A 22,349-nucleotide genomic window follows, 5' to 3' on the forward strand; every position below is an offset into this window, starting at 1 on the left:
GAATTATTCTGGGGATGTTTAGGAATGAATCGGGTCATCCTTTATCTGTCTAACAATTTAATTTCACCCAATTGTATGAGCTTCATTCTCATTTACAAATTCGCGTAACGTGCGCCTTAATATTGCGTGTACGTCACATCTATGCGTGCACGCGTAAAGTCCCAAGACTGACGCCTACACCACTCAGCACTTTAATTATCGCCATATAGTCATTTCATGAATCTTTACGATGAAGGAAAAGGTGCTTCTGTTTTCTCCGTGTATACCCTGCCAGATCTGATAAACGAACACATTTTGGTTTCCCAAAAGGCAACAAGCGACACAATAATGTCCCTCCTGTCATAAACAGCAGCGTTTTAGAGGGTCCGTCAGAATTTCTGTCGCTCCCAAGCAACTTTCCCCCGCAGTTTACGCAGCGAGTGCTGAGTGTGTAACTGCAACACAGAAATAAAGACACTGTGAAAAGTGACAACTAGTGTTAGAACGTGTCAAAAGTCAGTTGGAAAATGTGTTAGAGGCTCTGGTGTGAGAAGGTGCATCAACACAACTCCCCGTGTTTGTGATTACACGTGTTTGCGTTCGAGGATTTCGCTTCTGTTTATTTATTTAAATATTTGGGGGATATTTCCATGATCTATTTTTATCAAGCTGTTTAACAGTGTTAGGTTCAATCTTTTACAATTTAAAACATACGTAGACAAATTTATTTCAGGATGCCTGACACGCCTTACAAAAGAGTTTTCTTTTTCTAGTATATTATTTATCAGGTGGATTAAACGAGTAAAACAGGAATAATGTAGTCTACACTTTATTTACAGGCTGTGTAACCCTATTTATTCATAACTTGAATTAAACAGTTTAAGCCTTCTTGGAAGAATAATGACTTGCATTCTCATTAAATATGATTAAATATTTTACTTCCGATAGATAGGAATAAAATGGGATGATTTAATAATTTATTGGAGGTTTCCCTTGTAAGATCATAAATAATAGTAAAAGAAAATAACAATTACTTTGTCTATAGTTTTATTAATTCAAATTACCACTATAGTATGTGTGTCATTGTTTGTTTACCGTCAAGTCATGAGAGAACGATGACCCGTAGGAGCATCCAGCAGAGAGGGGGGCGTCGGAAGATCTATCGGTGGCATAAATGAAAGCGAAGCGACAAATGAAGTGTTTTAAGTATAATTAAGAATTTAGACGCGTTCATAACAATTCATGAGGTTATTTATGAATACTTTATTACTTCTCTCTAGATTTCAAGCTCCAGTTGGGGGGGGTTTTTCCACCTAAAAGTTTACAAACACCTATGCGCCATTGACATCCTGCCCAATCCGTCTGACTACGAACATCTATCCGCTCAATAGGACGTGTGACGGCAGCGCACGTCCCCGCACAAAAGACAATTGTGATTTAGACAAACATTGGGGGGAAAACATAAAGGCAAAGGTCAAGTCCTCTTTCAGTTCAAGTGTGCTCCGATTCACCTACAACACAACGGGGACAAAGAGTCGCTGCTAAAGGGGAGGTGATTACCAGCTGCAGGGTTGAGGAAGAAGATTCTCAACCTGATTCACGTGAAAAGAAGAGGAAGAGCGTTCTCCAGAGATGAAGATTCTCCATAAAGCCCCCCCCCCCACACACACACACACACACACCTTCTCTTCCTCACCTCGCTTCCGCATCACACTAGAAGAAAAAAGACAATTTTAGAACCTGCATTCCTAACAGAACATACAATAAACAAATTATTATTATCATTATAATTACAACGCGCGTAAAAAAAAAAATCATCTGCAATTTAAGAGTTGTATTCTGTGTGTGTGTTTTTTCTGTTATTATTCCATCTACAATTATTTCTGGAACAGAGGGATTATCAGAATGAGTAGTGTTAATTGCGCGGCAGGTATAACGAGCAGGTCTAATCCTTCTTCCCCCCTCTTTGTATTGAGTTTTTGTGGGCTTAATGAGTGGCAGGTAGGACTGCTTCCTGCTTTCTCACACGCTCAAATAGGCCTCTCGCCGCTTGCAGTCTTGGACCCTGGCTGTGTACAGGAAACAATTGATTTTGAGCATAAAGTTAATTATGCCCAGAAATTAGACAGCCTCAACGTTGGGTAAGGACTCAGAGGCTGATTTCCTGACAGATCTTAACACACTCTCTCATATCATTCACACAAGTGCGTTTTTACTATAAGCAGCGCGACAATGTGAGAGGGGGGGAAATGAGACTTACCTCGTCTGCTCTGACATTAGTTGTGTTTATTTCTAGTGCGCGTTTCTTAAAATAACAATTAAAAATTTTCTTCGTCTGGTCGTCAAATTTATCCAAATCTTTATGTTGAATTTAGACAAGTGAGAGACCATTAAAAAAATCCTTTGGGCTTACTTCTTCACTGGTGTGAGTAGTTTCCTAGGCTACACAAATCAGTATTATGAAGAAGCTGAAAGAATGTCGCAGTGGTTGGCTTATTATAATAACTAAGAAAAAAAAAATCTTATTGAAACTTTTTTTTTTTCCTTTTCATGAATTAATTCGTGTATAATGAGGATAAGCATCGTGTAGCGTCTGAGGAATAATTTAATAAAAGTGCTGCTTTGTATTTATTTGGAGAATCAAGTGCTTTTAATTCTCCGGCGTTTCGGAGGCTTTTAGATTTAGCGCGTAAAACGCGTTAATATTATTAACATTGCTGCTAAAGTGAACAGTGGTAATAAAGTTTTCCCTGTGACCTCTCAGAGAGGGACTTCAACCTACATATGGTTTACGCGTCAAACTGAAATCGCCTGCTGCTGAAAGGGTTTTCTTTAATTCTATTACCGGACGTGGGCAAGCTTTGTTTCAATACTGTCGTACCAGAATGATTGACAAAGTAATAAACGCGTCATGCTGCTGCATCTGATTAAGCTGCTGCATTTGCATTGGACATTGAGGGGAATATGACAACCTTGACACGCTGGGGATTTGCTCTGTCAAATAAACACGTCTCCAAGGATCTATATTGTTGCGGTGACAATACCTCCCATTCATTGAATTTCAAAGTATTTCAAGTTAGTGTATCGTTTTGATCAGCGTTAGGTTTTCCCGTGCGCAGCAGCGAATGACGGGTCACATAAAGAAAAACTAATGATATGAACGTATGAATAAATAAATGGTTGGCCAGTGTAGACGTTGTTCTATAATTAATATCTTCCCCTACTTTCCACCCCCCCTCATCCTTTCTTCCTTATAGGTTCAGTCCTTCCAGTGCGTCTTGACGTTGCAGTGGTCACGCTGGCTGCTTGCACTGCAAAAAAAGAAAACATCCACTTTAACATATCAGGCGTGTTTATTATTATTTTTCCTTAAAAAAAAATAAAATTAAAAAAAAAAAGGTCGGAAAATATTCCAGCAGTGTATTTTCATACTTGTCAATAAAATTGGAAAAATACATACATTAAAACTGCTGTTCCTTTTTTTTTTTTTTTTCGTTTTTTTTTTCTGCATATGGATATATATCCGTGGATAGTAGAATATTTTATTCCTTCAGAACATAATCTCAGGAACATTTTAACACTTTTAATGCAGGCTACTGCCATTATGGATGGAGGCCATTTATATCCCACGGCGTGCCCACCTCCAGCAGGTGATCCTGATGTCGCAACGTGTCAGCGGTGGCCTGACATAAGTATAATAATAGTTAATAGAGCGTGATAGAGAGAATGGTATTAAAACCTAACAAAGACGTGTCAAAAGCAAAAGTCTATGTCTTCATTAGCTTGATCTCCAAGGGCCGCCGAACATTTCATTAGTTTGTAATTTATGAATGTTTGACAAATATTAAAGAGTATGTAAATACGAGAGGGGTAATGTCTTTCCTGCGGGAGATGGCGAAATGACCCAAAGTCTTCGATACTGCTAGACTGATCACATGCATTATGTTTCTGCTCAAACTGTGCATTTGCTTGTCTGTTTGGAACATATTTCCCATCTGACGTGTGAAATAGTGCAGATAAACCAATGATTCATAATGGTCGCTGCATTTGCATCCCATAATGCTCTGTGTTATTTTGATATATGATGACATACTGTCACTTTTATCGAGTGTATAAACGCACTTTTTGCCATTATGGCTTTGGCTAAATCAGTAGGAGGGTTTTTTTTTTTGTCCTAAAACGGTTCATTTCCCTGTTTGTGAACCGCTTCCAATGCAGAGCAGGAATAGAGATGGCTATTTTATTTTTACTTCTACAACTTTTTTTTCAGTCCATTTAGATCAGTGCTGAAACTTCACGCGTAAAGCGTCTGGAACTTTAACAAATTTTTTTTTCCAGACGTCACAAAGACTCCCAGACCCCGCAGAGGTCAGTGAAAGATGATAAATTCAAGTTATGATAAATTGCGACATAAACTCCACGGGGCCAATCTTCAAATTTAAAATCCTTTATGCTGGCATCATGGTCCACTTTCCTCAAGGCGAAGTTTGAGAAGCATGTGGGAGAATTTTTTTCCTCAGCATTTGTTAATACTGAGTTTTAAAAATTTAAATAACGCCATAAATTTTATATTTTTTTAATAAAATGTTGACGTGAGTCTGTTAAAGCTTCCCCCAGATGCGCCATCAAATTATTGTTTATACTGTCCTTATATAAAGAACTACACTTTTGCCGCTCATCATGTTTTCCTCCAGGCACGCAGTATATAAAGACTTCAACAATATTTATATCTTTATGCATATATATGTGTATATATATATTTGTAGCAACAAGTTCCTCAACATATAAAGTGACACGCATTGAAGGGAGGAAGTCATCGTGGCTCTTGCTTCAGTTCAGACTGCGAGATCAAATGAGAGAAGGAGATCTCAGATCAAAAGAGTCCAAATAAGCGGGTTGCTGATTCATTCATGCAGCTGCATTGAGAGCAAGGCCAACAGGCGTATCATACACTGAAAGGGAGCTGCTATTCAGACTGCAGGTGTGAAGTATGTGGCACATTCTGCTATATAATGTGGAGGTTGTTAGAAATCCGTGTTCGGGCCTATAGGCTACTAGGGGGCTGATTCGCGTTGGAGGGAGTCCGCTGGTGTGTAAAAGTAAAATAACTTCGCTTCCTGAAATCTGCGTCAAGTTTTTTTTTTCTTTTTTTTCCGCAGATCTCTAAGTGCGTTTTTTTTTTTCCTCTGCTACAAAAGCTCCTATACAGGATTATAGCCTGAAGCCCGTCTTAACCCAGCTAGTTCAACCTTTTTATATACGCAGAATACAGTTAACTTAAAGGTTCACCATAAATCTTTATGACGAAAGCCGGCGGTAGCCCATAAGATATCATGTGATCTTATAAATCTCCCCCCTCGGATTTAAAGATGGATCAAGATTGGAATAAAATACTAAATATTCGCGTAAATTGGTTGTGCGCAGTTTTCCTCTTGACCTCACTTCTTTAAAGTAAAATGCTTCTTTAAGTCACTAAAATAATATCATACATCATACTAAAATTCTTAATGGAGACTAAATAGAATACAACTTTAAAAACAGATAGTTTGGGATATTGTAGCCACGTTTAAGCCGTCTATTTTGGTCGTTTTCTAAAATAAAGTTCTTTTAACACCTCTGTCCTCTTCTATGGTGCTCCCAGAATCCCTTTCATAACTCTGTCCTGCTTTTCCGGTCTGTTCCTGGTGGCTCTATTGCACCTGTCTCTCTTTCTCTTTATTTTCCATGCCAATTTCGGCCACTTCATGCTTGATAATTATGACCTGGTTGGTGTTAGAGGTGCTGATGGTGGAGCTGCAGCGTGGGGTGCATGGGCGTGGAGGGGGGAAAAAAAGAGGGAGGTGGGGCGGGTGAAGCTTTTTACTCCTAGAATGCTAATCCCCCTATTAAAAGGGTTTTGTTCAATAATGCCGGACAGTTTCCGGAAGTAGGATTACCGACTCCTTTATTTTACAAAGAAATGATATTTCACACTCAAATGAGCCTTAGGATGTAGCAATGGTGGTGTGAAGGCCTTGGAAGAAATGAAATGGATTCATTTTCCTTTTCTTTTCTTTTTTTCTTTTTGTTGCGCTTTGGTATAGTTTCAAACCTCCCCTTTCTTTTCTTTTTATTAACATCTCTTCTTTTATTGACGTGAACATGTGTATTTCCCGTGAAACTGCAAAAAACACCACCAGATTTCTGACTGACATGCGTGTGTTTGGTGTTATTTCTCTGGGTGCCTGTACACGTCTCTGTGTCAGACGCGCGTCCACACACACGCAGACACACACACACACACACACACACACACACACATACACACTTACACACACTTGTCCTTGATTGTTGACCCCATAGCTGATATCAGATCAGAGGTTGTCACTCTCAGCTGAAGGAGGGAAGCCCCGATGAGTGAACCCAACAGGATCTGTTGTTAAAACTGACGCTGCCTGTGGGATCCTGTGTCTGAACGCCGGTCATTTAACTTTTTCAATAAAAGCAAACAATTATCATATTATGTCTGCTGTGGTGCAAACAGTGCACTGAATGTGATAAGTCAGAAATCTGTTTTTTCTTCGCTGCGCAATCCTGCAGAATGGATTCCTGTTTGTTTTTTTAATCTCTTTTTTTCTTTTTATCTGCACAAACTGGAAAAAAAAAATCCACAAACTTCGACTAGAATCACAGGATGCCATACCTTACTGACCCACGCTTTAACTCTCTCCTTTCTTCAGTGGAACAACCCCTTAAATGTTGCCTATCCTTCACTCTGAGCGCTGAATGGAAAATGTTTTTACGCGACTCAGTTAGTTCTTGTCCATTTTGACGACTGGAACGAAAAGCTTTAGACGTCCCAATAGAGCGGAGCCCAATAGAGAGGAGCCCAACAAATCGGTGACAAAAGGCTTTCCGTGTCATCAACGTCGTTCAGACGACCTAGAAGAATCCCTCTGATATCAACTTCCACTTCAAAGCCTCTCACTTTCAATTGAGATCCAACTATCATTGTTGGTTTTTTTGTCCTTACGCATAAGAGGTGGTGCCAAATCATCTCTATTTGGCTGGTTTAGTGTTTATTCTTCTTCTCCAGACGGATCTCTTTCACGGACCAAACTGTCATGCACTTAACCAAACTCTATAAACGTATCTGAGAGTTGCTCCATCGTTTCCACCCACTTCTGCCTTAGTCATGGCATGGAAAGAAAATTTACCCCTCCGCCAAAAAAAAAAAAAGGAAAAAGTTTTTCCTAGTAAAGCATTTCAGTCAGATCCATGTTTCCACTCCTTTCACTTCAAAAATTTTTATTTTATTTTGCACTAAAAAAAAATGTACATGTCTATCAGGAACATTTTCAGCTATCAATAAGGGCAAAGGAGCTTTTATGGATTTACTCATTTCATGTATGAAAGCCTAAATTATGATTACGGTTGAGCAGCTTGGCACTCTTGCAATGCAAGTCTATTATTGTGTGGCACAACTGCGTTTATAGTCGCCTTTCCTTTGATTGTCGTAAAGTAGGCCCGGAGCAAAAGAATATATTTTTCTTCTTTATTCTGCCCTCGTCTGCGGTATAAAGGACACAGATTACCGTTTCCGACCCCATGGGAAGCAAATATTACATTCTTTAGATCGGGCTTTTGAGGCCTCGGACTTGGCCCCATATCATTTGAGTTTGACTTGGCTATTGCTATAGAAATCTTAATTCACCATGAGGATTCACCGTCGTGAAAAAAAATGGTTCTTTATGCGAAATGCCCTTTGAAGTCTGGATCAGAATATTGTAGTCCTTCATCAGGCTTTGCCCACGTCTGCATCAAAACCACAGCTCAGCTCAGAGAGTGGAGTGAGACTTTAACACAAGTGGAACACAATTCAAGTCGTTTCGTTTAACGGAGAGACACTTCAGAAAATTCCACATTTAATTTACGCGATGACCCTTTCATTTATTTATTTGATAATTCATATATTTTTTCCTGAAAATAAAAAGTAGACGCGTGTTTATTTCTACTGCCTTGAAACGAGGCAATTTTTTTAAAAAATGGAAATAATTATTCAAGACACACACACACACACACACACACACACACACACACACACACACACACACACACACACACAAAATTGAAATTAAAATTTCCTATACGTATTGCCCAGAGAGGTGACTAATTTTTTCCAAATTCCACACGAACCCAAGTGGGTCATATATGTTTTCATTTTACAAGGTTTATTCAAAATACACTCAAATTACAAGGCAATTCGGTACGCGTGTTGAGTGCTGCTCGAATTCATATTCAAAATAGGGGAAAAAAAATAGACGACAATGATACAAAAGCACAAAACGCCCACTTTGATAAAACATCTATAATTACCAGTCATATATCAAATAGTAGGCTTATTAAACAGTTCGATTGTTGACCCTCTGCACAAGGAAAATAAATGCTGTAAACATGAAATGTACAAATAACTGCGGTAATCGATAACAACCTGCTTTTGAGACATATCCTTACAAAACTATCAACATCAACAAACACATCGAAACTTAAAATTTTTTTACAAATGTACATTTTTGACCTAATTGAAACATGCACTTTGGTTCGAAAATACAAAATCCTTCGAGATCATATTGAAAAATAAATAAAAACATATCGAAGTCAAAAGTCCAATTTACAAAAGAACTTTACACCAACATGCCTACAGCCTACAAATACTTGCACCACACAGTCCAACGGATTTACACGACTCTGTCCACAAGTGGAGCAGCGGGGCCGTGGGGGCCCTCAGGCACCGGGCCAACTGGTTCGAATCGCTGAGGTTTGAAAAAATATTCTTTTAATGTGCATGAGAATTAGCACGTCTTTAAGGTCTCCACATTTTCTTTCAGTGTGGTTAAAATATTGGCTCTGGGTGTCTGTTGGGTGGCTCATCCCAAAAAAAAAAAAAAAAAAAAGGGGGTGGGGGGGCAGTGGGTCTTCACAGGCTTATATAGGCACCAAAGCCAAACCAGCTTTAAGAGTTCGGCTGTTGAAAATGTGTTCCGTCTCCTGGCGTTCGAGTCACATATAGAGGGTTAAAACGCGTCCCTTGGTTCTGCGCTTCTGTAAGAGGCCTCCTCTGTCGGGTCTGGGGTGGAGGGCCCGCTGGGAGGTGTTTGGGTGCCGCTGGCACCTGAACTGTGGCACACATACCATTCACTTAAATTCGCCGGCTGGGAGGCTCCGACCGACTCCGACAGCACCGAGGAGCCCCCTGGCTCCCGGCCCACGTCCGAGGAGGGGGACACCAGGGAGGTCGTGGACGACTCGTAGCCCGAACTGGGCGGGGGGGACTTGCAGTGCACCTTCATGTGTTTCCTCAGGGAGCTGGGGTGTGTGTAGGACTTATCGCAGCCTCTCACTTTGCAGTTGTAGGGCTTATCGCTGGTGTGGACGTGGGAGTGCTTTTTCCGGTCACTGCTGTTGGCGAACCTTCTGTCGCAGCCGTCAAACTCACATTTGAAGGGCTTCTCACCTGTTACACACAATTAAATACAAATCAATCAATAAATCATCTATCTATCTATCTATCTATCTATCTATCTATCTATCTATCTATCTATCTATCTATCTATCTATCTATCTATCTATCTATCATGGACACACAGCTTTAGAATAATCGAAGCAACAAGTAACCAAGTTTAAAAAGAGAAGAAGAAAACAGGGAGAAATAGAAAATTTAAAAAAAAGAAACAGAAGAACAGGAAGAAGACATAAAAATGGGTTGATTTTTTTTCCAACTTTTTTTTTTTGAAGGGGGGGGGGGGGGGTTCAGCTTTAAAAGGTGCACCTTTTAAAGTTTGTCTGTTTGGACAGAGCTGTCATGGGTCTCAGTCTGGAGTAAACAGGAAGGCTAGACCCCCCCACCCCCCCACCCACCCACCCACTGTCCTGCGTCTATACCTATGGTGTCTGCGTGCATCCAGACACACGTCAAAACAGAAAGCCACGAGCAGAGACACTGAAGGCCTAAAACAAAGCCATGATTAATATAAGTCTCCCCACAGCCAGGCTTCACCCACTGTGAGCTAACGGCAGCCTGTCTGCTGCTGGAATCCCTGCTTATGAACTGCGTCTAATTTCGCGTCTTAATAACAAATATTCCTGATTATGACAAAGCAAAAAAAAAAAAAAAAGACAATCTGAATAAATTACATGGGACTCATCCACTGCTGATTTTTGTCCCTCCGATTAAGGCTTTTGAGGATATGTAATTGCCTCTGTCTAATTACACTTGCGGGTTGAATATCAATTTGACCTTCAGCTGTTGGGTTGAGAGAGCCAATCAAGGATATTAGTGTAGTACAAGAAACCGTCGAGGAACAAACCCCAGGGGCAGCCCCAGTCATAACCACACTTTCGGATAGGTTTTAAACATGATACCAAAGAGCAGGCCCCTTGGGAGTCAACACACAGAAATAATTTAACAGATTTGTACTTCGGTAATGTGAGCAAATTATATGAATAATACATAGGGCACAGAAATTGAGCAGTGGGGGGGATTGCCACGCCACCAAAAATGAATTGAAGTCAAGTCGACATTTTGAAAGTATTTTTTCCTCTCTCTCGTCACTAACTCCACTCCTCGGGCCACGGAGAAGCCATGTTGTATAGGTAAAACGCTCCACAGCCCAAATCACAGCCGCGTCCCGGTCACAATCGTTTCAGAACGCGGTCAGCTCTGACAACCTGTTGGTGGATCACTTAAGCTCTCTGCTCTTGTCAACTTGTTGCTTTGGCTGGAGTCTACTGGGAGCTCATTCCATAAAACATATTATAATCCGTGAATGCGTGTTGTCAGAAAAAATTAAGTAAATATGAGGCTTTAAATTCTGTAAAGCACAAAGACGTTCCCTTCTTTGTAGATTTAAATTTAGCCATGCAATAACACCTCTATATTATTATTATTATTATTATTATTATTATTATTATTATTATTTATGAAGAAACTAATGCACAAATAAATGACTGGATAATAAAAATCATAGCAGCAGCATCACCACATCATCATATCAGTTACACTAAACGAGAAGATACACGTTCCCAACTTTACTGCCAGTCATGTGTGGCATGCACTAGCCCACATGGACCAGATCTGACGTGGGCCCCATGTCTTTGTGCTGTGGTGTAAACAAGAGGTTGAACCGTCAAACGCCTGAGTGAGCTGTATCATAGCCCTCCAACCTTAGTAAAAACTTGCGATGCAACTCTTGACAATGTGGTGGCAGCGCGCCGGTCAGCAGCACACACTCATTAACTGGCGTGGTTGTTTTTTTAAATGCGTAAAATCCAAGAACATGAAATTAAAACTAGTAAAAACATGGCTGAAAATTCTGCAAAATAAATAAATCACTGAACATGTGTCTTAAGTGGTGCCATGCATTTATTTAAGGATACATATTATAGATCTATCAGCATTTTCACAAGATATTCTTATTAGAATATACGGCTACTAACCTGTGTGCGTCCTTTTGTGAATCTTAAGATTCTCGGATCTTGCAAACACTTTCCCACAGCCAGGGAACGGACATGGAAACGGTTTCTCCCCGGTGTGCACTCGAATGTGATTTACAAGCTTGTACTTCGCTTTAAATGGTTTGCCTTCCCTCGGACACTCTTCCCAAAAACATATATGATTCGCTTGCTCTGGTCCGCCGACGTGCTCCACAGTCACATGCGTAACGAGTTCGTGCATGGTGCTGTAAGTTTTGGAGCAAAGTTTCTTCGGCGAGTGCTCCGGCTCCAACCACTTGCAGATTAGTTCTTGCTTTATCGGCTGCCTCATGTAGCGGAAAAAGGCACCGGCTCCGTGGTGATGGTGGTGGTGGTGGTGGTGAGCGCTCAGATTCATGTTCAGATTCAGACCACCGTAGCCATGCAAAGGCGAGGCGGAGAACGGATCAGCCCTGGAGCTTGCCACCTGACTCAAGTGATCAGACCTAACGTACATTTCTCCAGGTAGTCCTAACCTTATTTGTCCATTCAACGCTTGGCCACCCGGTGATCCGCTGGAAGGCTGGTCGTGATGGAGTCCGGAGAAGAGGTTATGGTTCCCAGTGTCAGGGTGATGACCATAGTGTCCGGGATAGCTACCTGTTGTTGAGACAAACATTCCGTGGTGAGAGGCTGAACCAGCAGTCTGGTCAGTCAGTATTGGCATGGCTTGAGCTGTCAGATCTCTCCGGATGAGGAAGTCCCTACCTGCGGATAAAGCCTGGGCCGTGTGAGACATAGAATAGGGGGCCGGTGTCGCTTGAACCGGGCCAAAAGCTCCCGTTTGACTGGAGACCACTTCACTGTGGCCTGCCATATGATGATTGTGGTGGTGGTGATGGTGGTGGGGATAATGATGGGCTGGGCTGATTTTGAGGGCCGCGGAGTGCCCCATGTGTTCTGGCCCGAATGGACTCGGCCCCAGGCGGGGTTCCGCAGTAATCTCCCCAGGGTGCGAGTGAGCCATTGAGTGTGGATGGCTGCTGAACCCCGGGAAGCCTGTCACGCTCTGAGGGGTATGGTGGTGATGATGGTGATGGTGGTGAGCCCCTGCCAAGTCAACTAATCTCAGCGCCGTGTTCCGTTTGGAAAACGTAGGGTCCATGACGGGGCTTCCCAATGCATCCACGCTCATTACTTCCTAATTTTAGAATAACTTGACAGCAGGCAAAATAATAATGATGATGATGACAAATATATTTTAATCGCAATGAAAAATACTGGAAAAAAAAAAGACTTTATAAAGTTAAGTCTATCTGCAGACTGCATGGAATCCCATTCGGTTGAGAGGCAGCAGCAGGACGCTTTGATACTGAATAGAGATTCATGGTAGGCGCTGCAGCCCGTGGAGCTAAACAATCACCCTGCGCTCTAATTGGTCAGAGCTCGGTGATTGACGTCACCAGTGACAGTTTCCAGCGTGAAGAAAAATGTCTTAGTGACAGCGAGCAGGCAGCACGCATGCGCAGTGCCTCGGGCAACGTTTGAGAAAAATAGTTGTTATGCAAAGGTTATTGTACAATAAAAATCCTAAAATGTTGATCCAGATATGTAATCGCTCTTCTTTTGTCGCAGCGAACAAAGGCATCGCGGCCATGAAAAAAACAATTTCCTTTCTTCGGAAGTGCAATTATAAAACAGACTACTTCGCAAGAGTATACATATTGTCACTATAAAAGTTGTGCGGATTACAAATAACGTAGTAATATCTTCACTTTGCCTCGTAACGTATGAAAGACAACTTTACGCACACATTGCGCACAGTTTTACGCACTGAGAATATCGGAGTCGGCGGAGTGAAACCTGCCAGTTTAACCAGGAAAACTCCGCGTGGGAGTTTAAAATTGTCCGGATTACATACCCTTAATGTGCGCGTCGACAAATACCCGTGTTTACAAATCCCGTTGTTCGCCTTTCGGTAAGCGCTACAGTCTTGACTCCGTGATCTACTTGGAAGGATTCGCGTGGGTAAGTGTGAATAGGGCGAGCTGCAGCCATTGTCCCGAAGAAAAAAAAAATGTAATGGACAGGACCTGTTGTTATGATCCGGGGTAATTTTGCTTTAGACCCGGACGGGAGCAGATGGGGGTCACAGGAGGAGGTGTCGTATTCAAAATAAAACGTATATATGCTGTAAGTATCTATTACTATGCTATAGAACGTTATCACAGAGATTACTGTCTAGTTTTGGGGGTTTTTTGGCTGAAAGCTTAAAAGAAAGATGAGTAATAACATGTGGAACTAATTATTTGCCACTTTAAATGAACACTAATTAAAGGAATGTTTCTTTGATGAAAATGAGTGTTTAAAAATTCCAAAATGTCAAAATGGATAGGTTATCACTGTTCATTGGATTATAGTCACGACTGTAGTCCAGCAGTGTGTCACGTACCTGCAGCAAACAGAAAGGTTCACATTTTTCACTGCATAAAATTTTGTCCTATTATGGTAACGCGCTCATAATTTAATATTTAATGTCAACTTAAATTTATTTTATTATTTAAAGTTTTTAAAACTTCATGTGTGTTGGCGGGATCTTTGTCCTTGCTGACAAAAATAAATTGTTACCAAGTCACCTAAAAGTCACGTGGAGCGATGACTGCATTGGTTATTTAACTTCTATTGCGAAAATAAATAATTTAGACTTTACCATTAATCGCCAGATGCGCTCATCTGCGGCTGTGGTCATGAAATCAAGTTTTTGGATGACTGAATGTATTCATTTCGGCTCTGAACCATAAAAAAATTCAGGGATCTGTTTAATAACAAGGCACTCACTCACCTTTCTCTGATTTTGTAAGGGAAAAATATTCAATACTCATTCGGTTGTTTCTTTGAATTGAGCTGTCAGAATCGTTAATGACAGCGTCACAAACAGCACGTTAGAAATTGAGTCACTATATTGAGGCTTGACGGGTCCAAAAGATGTTTATTAAATAGCCTTTACGCATGGGGTACATGTGGCTCACAGCTGTAGCCTTCAAATGCATCGCAGCGCAAATATAATGTAGAAAGTGCTCTTTCTGGTCCAAGTTGTGCATGCAGTCACTCTTGGAAGAGAATAAGTAGAGTCATGTCCCGCGACCAGGTGAATTTTGCAGAGTGTCTCATAAAACACTGCTTTGACTTAGTAGCTTTCATTGTGAGTCCCAAACAGCTCCAGCTAACCATTTTACATCCTATATGACTCCAGCATGGATCATGACACTAAATGGTTATTGGCCTTTTAATTAGGATTCCTCTTTAAGGCAAATATTTAAAGATCATTTTGACGCAGAGACACTTTACACACACTTGGAACACTGTGCAGAATTCTAACAATTCTCTTGCCTATCTAGTTATTTCCAATTTGGCCTCAGTTGTTGCAAGTCTGAGTATGTGACCCCCAGTTTGACTCCTTCAGCGATTTACCATTAGGTTGGCTCCTTATCGTCCTCCACCTGTTGAAGGATTCCTTCAAGTTTTGCACAACAGAGTGTGACCAAGCTGTAATATCGGGTAACGTTGTAGGTCTATTGTAAAGTCAAGAATAACAAAACGTTCGCTCTTGCTTTGGACCCCAAGACTGTGTTGGGAAATTTCTTGCAGAAACTAACCTAAAAGTCAAGAATACATTTAGTTATTCGTATGGTAAGGTCTGTGTATGTGACTTTGAACTCCAGCAGCCGCAGGTTCCTGCGGAGAGTGCCGCAAATCCCACTTGATAACTTCAACAACCCACAACGTTTAACACAAAAGCTATGCACCAGTGGCTTGTAAAAAAAAAAAAGAAAAGTTGCACGAGTTAAGTCAGATATTGATGGATACATTTTAGTGCATCCAAGTTAAATACTGGCCTATGTATTCAAGGTAACCTTTATGAACGTGGGGTGCTGCTGGGGAGCGCGCTGATGTGGAAATCTAAAGCACAGATGTTGCACCGGTGTGAGCTCCAGTGGACGCACAAACGTTGCGCTCAAAGGATACAGAGCTGTTAAACACACGGGGCGCGCTGCTCCAGCCAGACAACGAGATGTTACGTGGATGCCTTTCAAAATGTAATAGATGAGTTGACAATAACCGGCATTAAAAGGGAGTGATGACTTCATATCAAACACGAGGCGTTCCCACGAGGTTTCCTGAGAAAAGACGTAAAGCTCGTCGGACCTGGCGCGCATTGGTGTCCCACCTCATAATTCCGTAAAGCTACACTGCATCCCAGTCTCTCTAGAACAAACTGATAATATATCCATTTTGCATTGTTTTCGTTGTTTATCGAGCTCGTGTCAGATACACAGATTATAGATGAACAGATAGAAAACGTCTAAGTGGTTAATTGTGCAAAAACGTCACCAATTACACCCCCAGATGCTTTTATCCGTCAACAAAATCATGTTAAACAAAGACAATACAACGCATTTGCATCTATAAACAGTCAATTCGCGCGGCTTGCAAAGCGTGCGCTGACTTTCAACAAGGTCAGTTGTCGACTTGTGTTTCTCAACTTTCGTGTTTTTTTGTTGTTGTTGTTTTTTTGTTTTTGTTTTGCTGTTATTCAGCCTTTTAACCAAATTCAAAGTCAGCAATCTCACAATATCTGGGATTGATGATGCAAAGAGGCCAATAGAAGTGTGGGCCCTGCATCTTCAATTGTTATTTGGTGAGTGGATTTTATTGGGGTGAAAGGGGCTCCGCCAATCAGAGCGCAGCTCCGTAGCCACATGACCACCCCCCTCCTCTCCCATTCATCAGGGCTGGACTGTGTTGTCTTTTCAATTCATTTATCTGCAGGAATGATTGCGACTATCAGTCTAGAGCTCACCGCCTGACTGAGGAGGTGAAAGTTGCGCCACAGGAAGATAAACCGCAAAAGACAATATTGCATGTATACATGATTTTGCATGTGCATCGGATGAGCGGTATAAGGGAATTCCTCGCGTCTTAAAAAGTAAACAGAAAATCTGTGGATTTGAGAGTTTGCTCAGTCGGGTGAGGTCCAACAGACAGACAAGAGGGGGAGGAAGAATATCTGCGCGTGTTTTTGTGATTTCTGCTCTCAGTCGTCTCGGCGAGTCTAGACTGAAGATGCTCTTGGACGCAGGACCGCAGTATCCCACCATAGGAGTCACTACTTTCGGCTCCTCGCGGCATCACTCAACAGGCGAAGTCACAGAGAGAGAAGTGGCGTTGGGGATAAATCCGTTCGCTGATGGGATGGGCGCCTTCAAAATAAACCACAGCTCCCACGATATTGGCTCCGGACAAACGGCGTTTTCCTCCCAGACACCCGGTTACGCAGCGGCCGCCCTGGGACACCACCACCACCCGACCCACGTTGGCTCCTACTCCACAGCTGCTTTCAACTCCACCAGGGACTTTCTCTTCAGAAATAGAGGATTCGGGGATGCCACCGGAGCGCAGCACAGTTTGTTCGCCTCCGGGAGTTTCGCAGGGCCACACGGACACTCAGATGCGGCGGGGCACCTGCTCTTCCCGGGGCTCCACGAGCAAGCGGCGACCCACGCGTCTTCCAACGTGGTCAACAGCCAGATGCGGCTGGGCTTCTCGGGGGACATGTACGGACGAGCAGACCAGTACGGCCACGTTACAAGCCCGCGGTCCGATCATTACGCTTCGACCCAGTTGCACGGCTACGGCCCTATGAACATGAATATGGCCGCACACCACGGAGCAGGGGCCTTCTTTCGATACATGAGGCAGCCGATCAAACAAGAGCTCATCTGCAAGTGGATCGAGCCGGAGCAGCTGACAAATCCCAAAAAGTCGTGCAACAAAACTTTCAGCACGATGCATGAGCTGGTCACCCATCTGACGGTGGAGCACGTCGGTGGACCGGAGCAGACGAACCACGTCTGCGTGTGGGAGGACTGCTCCAGAGAAGGGAAGCCATTCAAAGCCAAATACAAACTTGTAAATCATATCAGAGTACACACCGGAGAAAAGCCCTTTCCGTGTCCCTTCCCCGGCTGTGGCAAAGTATTTGCTCGATCGGAAAATCTAAAAATTCACAAAAGGACTCACACCGGTAAGATCCGCACAGACGGACCGCTTTTTACTTCCAAATTCACGCTGACAATGTCCCATCCAAAAAATTTGCATGCGATCCGGCTTACTATTATTTATTAGGCAGCTGATGGGCTCTCCATACTGGCATGTGATTCAACGCAGTTGTCAACAGAAAATATTTCACGTGGTTTTTAAAAAAAAATCCATTCTTGTTTTATATAAAATGTGTGATGTGTGTTAACATTTAATTAATTTCGCTTCCTGGGGTTGAATCCAATTCATCTGCAGTCTGCAAAGCAGCTGTCTTTCTAAAAAAAAAAAAAAAAAAAAAAAAAGAAGCAGAATGAAGCCTGCACCTTTTATATTTTATTTATTTATTTTGTTATTATCGAGTTTGGAATCTTATTGAAATAAAATCACATAGAAAATCCGATTTTTTGAATCCCATTTTAAACTTTGTATTGTTTTTTGTCTTTAGGTGAGAAGCCTTTTAAGTGTGAGTTTGACGGCTGCGACAGGCGGTTTGCAAACAGCAGTGACCGCAAGAAACACATGCACGTCCACACGTCGGACAAGCCCTACCTCTGCAAAATGTGCGACAAGTCCTACACACACCCCAGCTCCCTCCGAAAACACATGAAGGTAAAACCTCGCTGGCTTTTTATTTATTTTTTTCTACACCTTTCTCAGAAGAATAATAAAAATTTGTGGTTTTGTGCAGCTTGTTGAGATTGGAATTTAGAATAAAAATATTCTTAAATGTGAGGTTTTTATTGCAGAAATAAATATGAGTAAATTTTCTTTGATTCTTTTATTTCTTTAAACTGATAAATGAAATTAAAATCTTTCAATTTTAATATTTTAGATATGCTTTGTTTAGACATTTTGCAGACAGTTAGGATTTTCATTCAGTTCTGATGTTGTGTATTTGCATTTAAAAACAAAACAAAACAAGGACCAACAGCATTCGTGCAAGATTCTTTTTCAAAAAACATTTTTTCTTATTACTGAAGGTTCACGAATCCACCAATCCGGGACCGCAACCATCTCCAGCGGCCAGTTCAGGGTACGAGTCCTCCACACCTCCCACCATAGTATCACCATCAACAGAGAACCAGAGCAGCAGCTCCATATCACCAGCAGCCTCAGCAGTGCACCACACGACCAGCCACAGCACGCTGTCGTCAAATTTCAATGAATGGTACGTGTAAATGTTTTTGGGAAAAAAAAAAAAAAAAGAAAGCGAAAAAAGACTATTTAAAAAAAAAAAAAAAGAACTGCTTGGAATAAAAGACTTTATAAAGTCAGCCAGTGAAACATGGACTGAGAAAACACAAGAGGCCGACAAGATCAATTAAAGGCTGTCTTAATGTGAATGAAAGAGAGCAGGACAAAAAGGAGGCGAGGACAGACAACGAGTTAACCCCCCCACCCCACCCCAACCCACCCCCTTCAATATTTCTTTATTTTTACTGAGAGACTTTCTCGAGAGAGATCTCAAAAAGCATGCTATCTGCGGGCCTGAAAATTTTTGTACATACGGATTTCACCAAGTTGGAAAAATGTAATATTTTATTTTGTAAATAGTTCTATCACAGCTTAAGGGAATTTGTGAAAATGTGGTCCCTAGATATATGGAGAAATGAGAAGGTTTTAAGAATATTGCGATGAATAGACTTCATTGAAAAGAATGTTATAGTTGTGAACCAAATGTGAATTTATTCAGTATTACTACAGTCTACACGTCGACCTAACCGACTCTTAGTATTAATGTGCTTTTGTAGCCTATTCAGTGCAACATTTTCGTCCAAGGTCCAGTTTGAGTAGCACAGTATCATTGTTGTTATTTAATGTCATGTCGATAAATCGTGTAGTGAAAGCCTGAAATTCCGTGTCAATCTGTTTATGTACGTGATAAATATAAAAACTCTGTCAATTGCTTTGTCTGAAAGGAAGTATTATTACATGTAAGTAGCTCAATTTTCCATATTTATCCGCATGTAAAGGACCGGTAACATGTTAGAAATGATCGGTATTTATGGAGAAATGCGCTCGTATGTAAAATTTAGTTTACAAAAAAATGTTTGGATACATTTCGTACTATATTAAAGCATTAAAAATACAATAACACAACGACTTGGAGGTTGTTGGTTTCATTTGGTGTTCTTACTGCAATGCAGTGTGAAACTAATGGGTTCCTTTTACTTAGGGTTCACCAGGAACAGAACTGGTTGTTGCAGCTAATTTGTTTTTTTGCTCCTATAATATATCATGAGAATTTAAAAGAAAAATAGTGCATGTTTAGCTGAACAATTTTAACTCTTTACTGTGTATGTGCGTGTGTGTGTGTGTGTGTGTGTGTATGAGAGAGATCAGCAAGCTAAAAAGTATGTTTTTACGCACACTGTCGCAACTTCCCTGACAGTCAGTAATAAGTGATATCACTCCCTCTTCTGCATCTTCTGTTTATTAAAATTAACATGCAACACTTTGCCCTGCAGTAATGTGCAAATTAAATCGATTAATCACGGCGGTTGTTCCTCAGTCTAAGCCGGAATAGTTTGCGTTACTTAATTGCTCGGGAATCTAATTTTCAAATCTAATTTATTTCCTTTCCTGCGTTTGTCGGATTTCATAGATTTAGGGAGTGCTGAGGAGTCAATGTGGCCCCTCATTGTTCCTGGCTGCAGCTTGCTTGACCGCCCCATTAGGCAGGGATCACATCAGCAGCCGCCAGTGATCATGGTTAACACTGCCAGTGCGCACGGAGCCACGATCTGTCAGTCTGGAGCTTTGTCAGAAGTGCTGAGCACACCCGAAAACAACCGATTTTAATCTTAAAAAGAATCTGTACACAGTAGCAGCGCAAAAGGTGTGTGTGTGTGTGTGTGTATGTGTGTGTGTATGTGTGTGTGTGTGTGCGGGCGTGCACGTCTCCGTTTATATCAGCAAAAATAAAAGATAAAAAAGCACATTCAGGACTCCCACCATCTTCAGATGAATTGTTGAAATGTATTGAAATGTATTCATATTTTCTTTTCACGGACTATTAAATTTGGAGATAAATGAAGGATGGTAATAAAATGACTTTTTCGACTCTATTTAACACTATCTATCTAGGTTCCAGTGCTGATGCTTTCCTGATAGAGAAAAGACGCATTCCACGCTGTGTGAATTCGTTTGTGGTGGCACTTTGCAGCTTTTATAGTGGAAAAGAAATGCTCACATATAACTGAAAGTACGGATAGTTTAAAAAAATATGTTAAAAACGCACACTCGGCTCGACGTTGGGGTGCCCCATATTTATTAATGCCTGTAAAACAAATAGAAAAAGAGTTTAATCCGCGTAAAAGACAATTTATTCATCATGTGAACTTGAAAAAAACAAAAACTTCAATGGTAAAGAATTCACTCAGTGCCAGTGATGTCGGAGACTGCTTCCACGGATTGATGGTTAATTGCCTCCTTATGGACACAGACTTGAGTTTATATATTATCCTCGTTTATATTTCCCTGCGTGTTTCTGGTGGAGAGAGAAAATCTAATATTTTAGACCCAAATACCCAGACGCTGTTCTTTTAACGTGCCAACACCGAGCATGGACATTGACATTGCTGTTTTATTCCCTCTTCATGCTTCAGTCGTTTCACTCAACCTATACAGTGGTGTCGAGGCTCTTCAAAAGAGTCGTCGACAACAGACTGCGGCGCGTCTCTATATTTCTGATGGCGACTCCAAATCAAACAGGAGCGCAGGAAAAACATCCACTTTAAATGTATTTACGCTCAAGTCTGGAGATGACAAACACTCACATACCGGGAAAGCGCAGGCGCCAGCATCATGAATATTTATCACCAGCACTTGCGAGCAGTAAACCGAGCCTGACGTTTGTGTTACCAAGGTAGACACTCTGCAGCTTAGCTGCGCATCGAATATCCCTCAGAATGGTGGCTCAGTCTTTCACTTCGTGTTGCTTTTACGCATTTAAAAGTCTAAAATAACTGTTTTATTCACCCAAACAACAGAATCCACAAGGAAATACATTTGGCTATGTTATAATGTTAAAAAGTAGAAAATTAATACAGAATAAACTTTCTATTTAAAGGCTATACAGGAGTTTGGATGATTTGATTCTTCTTACTGGCATTTTGAGCCTTTCCTTCTTTAGAGACAGAGTAAATTTTGCTGTCCGGCTGTCAAATGTGAAAAAAGGTGCAATTCTTTTTCCAGAACTTGCAGCAGAGTTTAGTGCAAAGAAGAGGCGCCCATTAATTTGCCGGTTGGCGTCGCTCAGTGGGAATTAAATCGATTTACAGTTTGGTTTAACTGTTAGGTGTCCGGCTAAGCATATATTCAAGAGAAGAGGGTTACGTCACAGATATATATATATATATTTACACAAAAAGCAATAAGGTCAAATTCAAGTCAAGTCCACTTTCGTTTATTGGCACGCAGACGTTTCAAAAAACGCCCCCAAGAAACTCTGTCGTATTTGCAGCCATTAAACGATTTCATTGCCAGACTCCGTGCTAATGGAGCAATCCATCGCACCGTGAAGTTTGCATGCAACATCTAGATATTGATTTTTTATTTTTTTATTTTCAGAAATGATTTATACTCGTCACACACAGGCGATAAGAAGAGTGCTAGTAGGTAATTTTGACGTTTGGCGATGTAACTTTTTGATTTTGAAGAAGGAGAACAAATTCAAAAACTAAACACTGAATACATTAAATCAGATGATTTAAATGTGTAAACCTCCCACTGAGGCACGAGCTTTATATTTACACCACACCATCTAAATGACTAAATCCGACTGACACATCCTCTGACATATCGTAAATTATTATGAT

General features: G+C 41.2%; 2 protein-coding genes across 3 annotated transcripts; one reads left to right on the forward strand and one right to left on the reverse strand.

Annotated features, from left to right (window-relative positions):
- Positions 1–8,236: 8,236 nt before the first annotated feature.
- On the reverse strand, positions 8,237–12,892 carry zic4 (zic family member 4). Of its 2 annotated transcripts, XM_068304491.1 has the most exons (3): positions 12,199–12,892; positions 11,455–12,090; positions 8,237–9,472 (listed from the first exon to the last, which is right to left on the reverse strand). In XM_068304491.1, the coding sequence occupies exons 1-3, from the start codon at positions 12,623–12,625 to the stop codon at positions 9,033–9,035; spliced, it is 1,503 nt and encodes a 500-aa protein (XP_068160592.1). In that variant the 5' UTR covers positions 12,626–12,892; the 3' UTR covers positions 8,237–9,032. The 2 variants fall into 2 exon arrangements, with proteins under 2 accessions (XP_068160592.1, XP_068160591.1); XM_068304490.1 differs by having other exon boundaries at positions 11,455–12,892.
- A 3,399-nt stretch (positions 12,893–16,291) lies between these two features.
- zic1 (zic family member 1 (odd-paired homolog, Drosophila)) lies at positions 16,292–19,613 on the forward strand. Its single transcript, XM_068304492.1, has 3 exons — positions 16,292–17,515; positions 17,975–18,138; positions 18,510–19,613. Exons 1-3 carry the CDS (start codon positions 16,555–16,557, stop codon positions 18,705–18,707), a joined length of 1,323 nt encoding a protein of 440 aa, XP_068160593.1. The 5' UTR covers positions 16,292–16,554; the 3' UTR covers positions 18,708–19,613.
- Positions 19,614–22,349: the final 2,736 nt, after the last annotated feature.

Source organism: Antennarius striatus, chromosome 20, assembly GCF_040054535.1.
Source record: "Antennarius striatus isolate MH-2024 chromosome 20, ASM4005453v1, whole genome shotgun sequence".
Classification (NCBI taxonomy): Eukaryota; Metazoa; Chordata; class Actinopteri; order Lophiiformes; family Antennariidae; genus Antennarius; species Antennarius striatus.

Bases quoted from the DNA above. Each gene is read 5' to 3' on its own strand.
- zic4 (XM_068304490.1), bottom strand. From the start codon at position 12,625: ATGAGCGTGGATGCATTGGGAAGCCCCGTCATGGACCCTACGTTTTCC. The intron at 9,473-11,454 runs GTTAGTAGCCGT...TGTGTGTAACAG, and splicing joins TCACAAAAGGACGCACACAG to GTGAGAAGCCCTTCAAATGT.
- zic1 (XM_068304492.1), top strand. From the start codon at position 16,555: ATGCTCTTGGACGCAGGACCGCAGTATCCCACCATAGGAGTCACTACT. The intron at 17,516-17,974 runs GTAAGATCCGCA...TTTTGTCTTTAG, and splicing joins TCACAAAAGGACTCACACCG to GTGAGAAGCCTTTTAAGTGT. The intron at 18,139-18,509 runs GTAAAACCTCGC...TTATTACTGAAG, and splicing joins CCCTCCGAAAACACATGAAG to GTTCACGAATCCACCAATCC.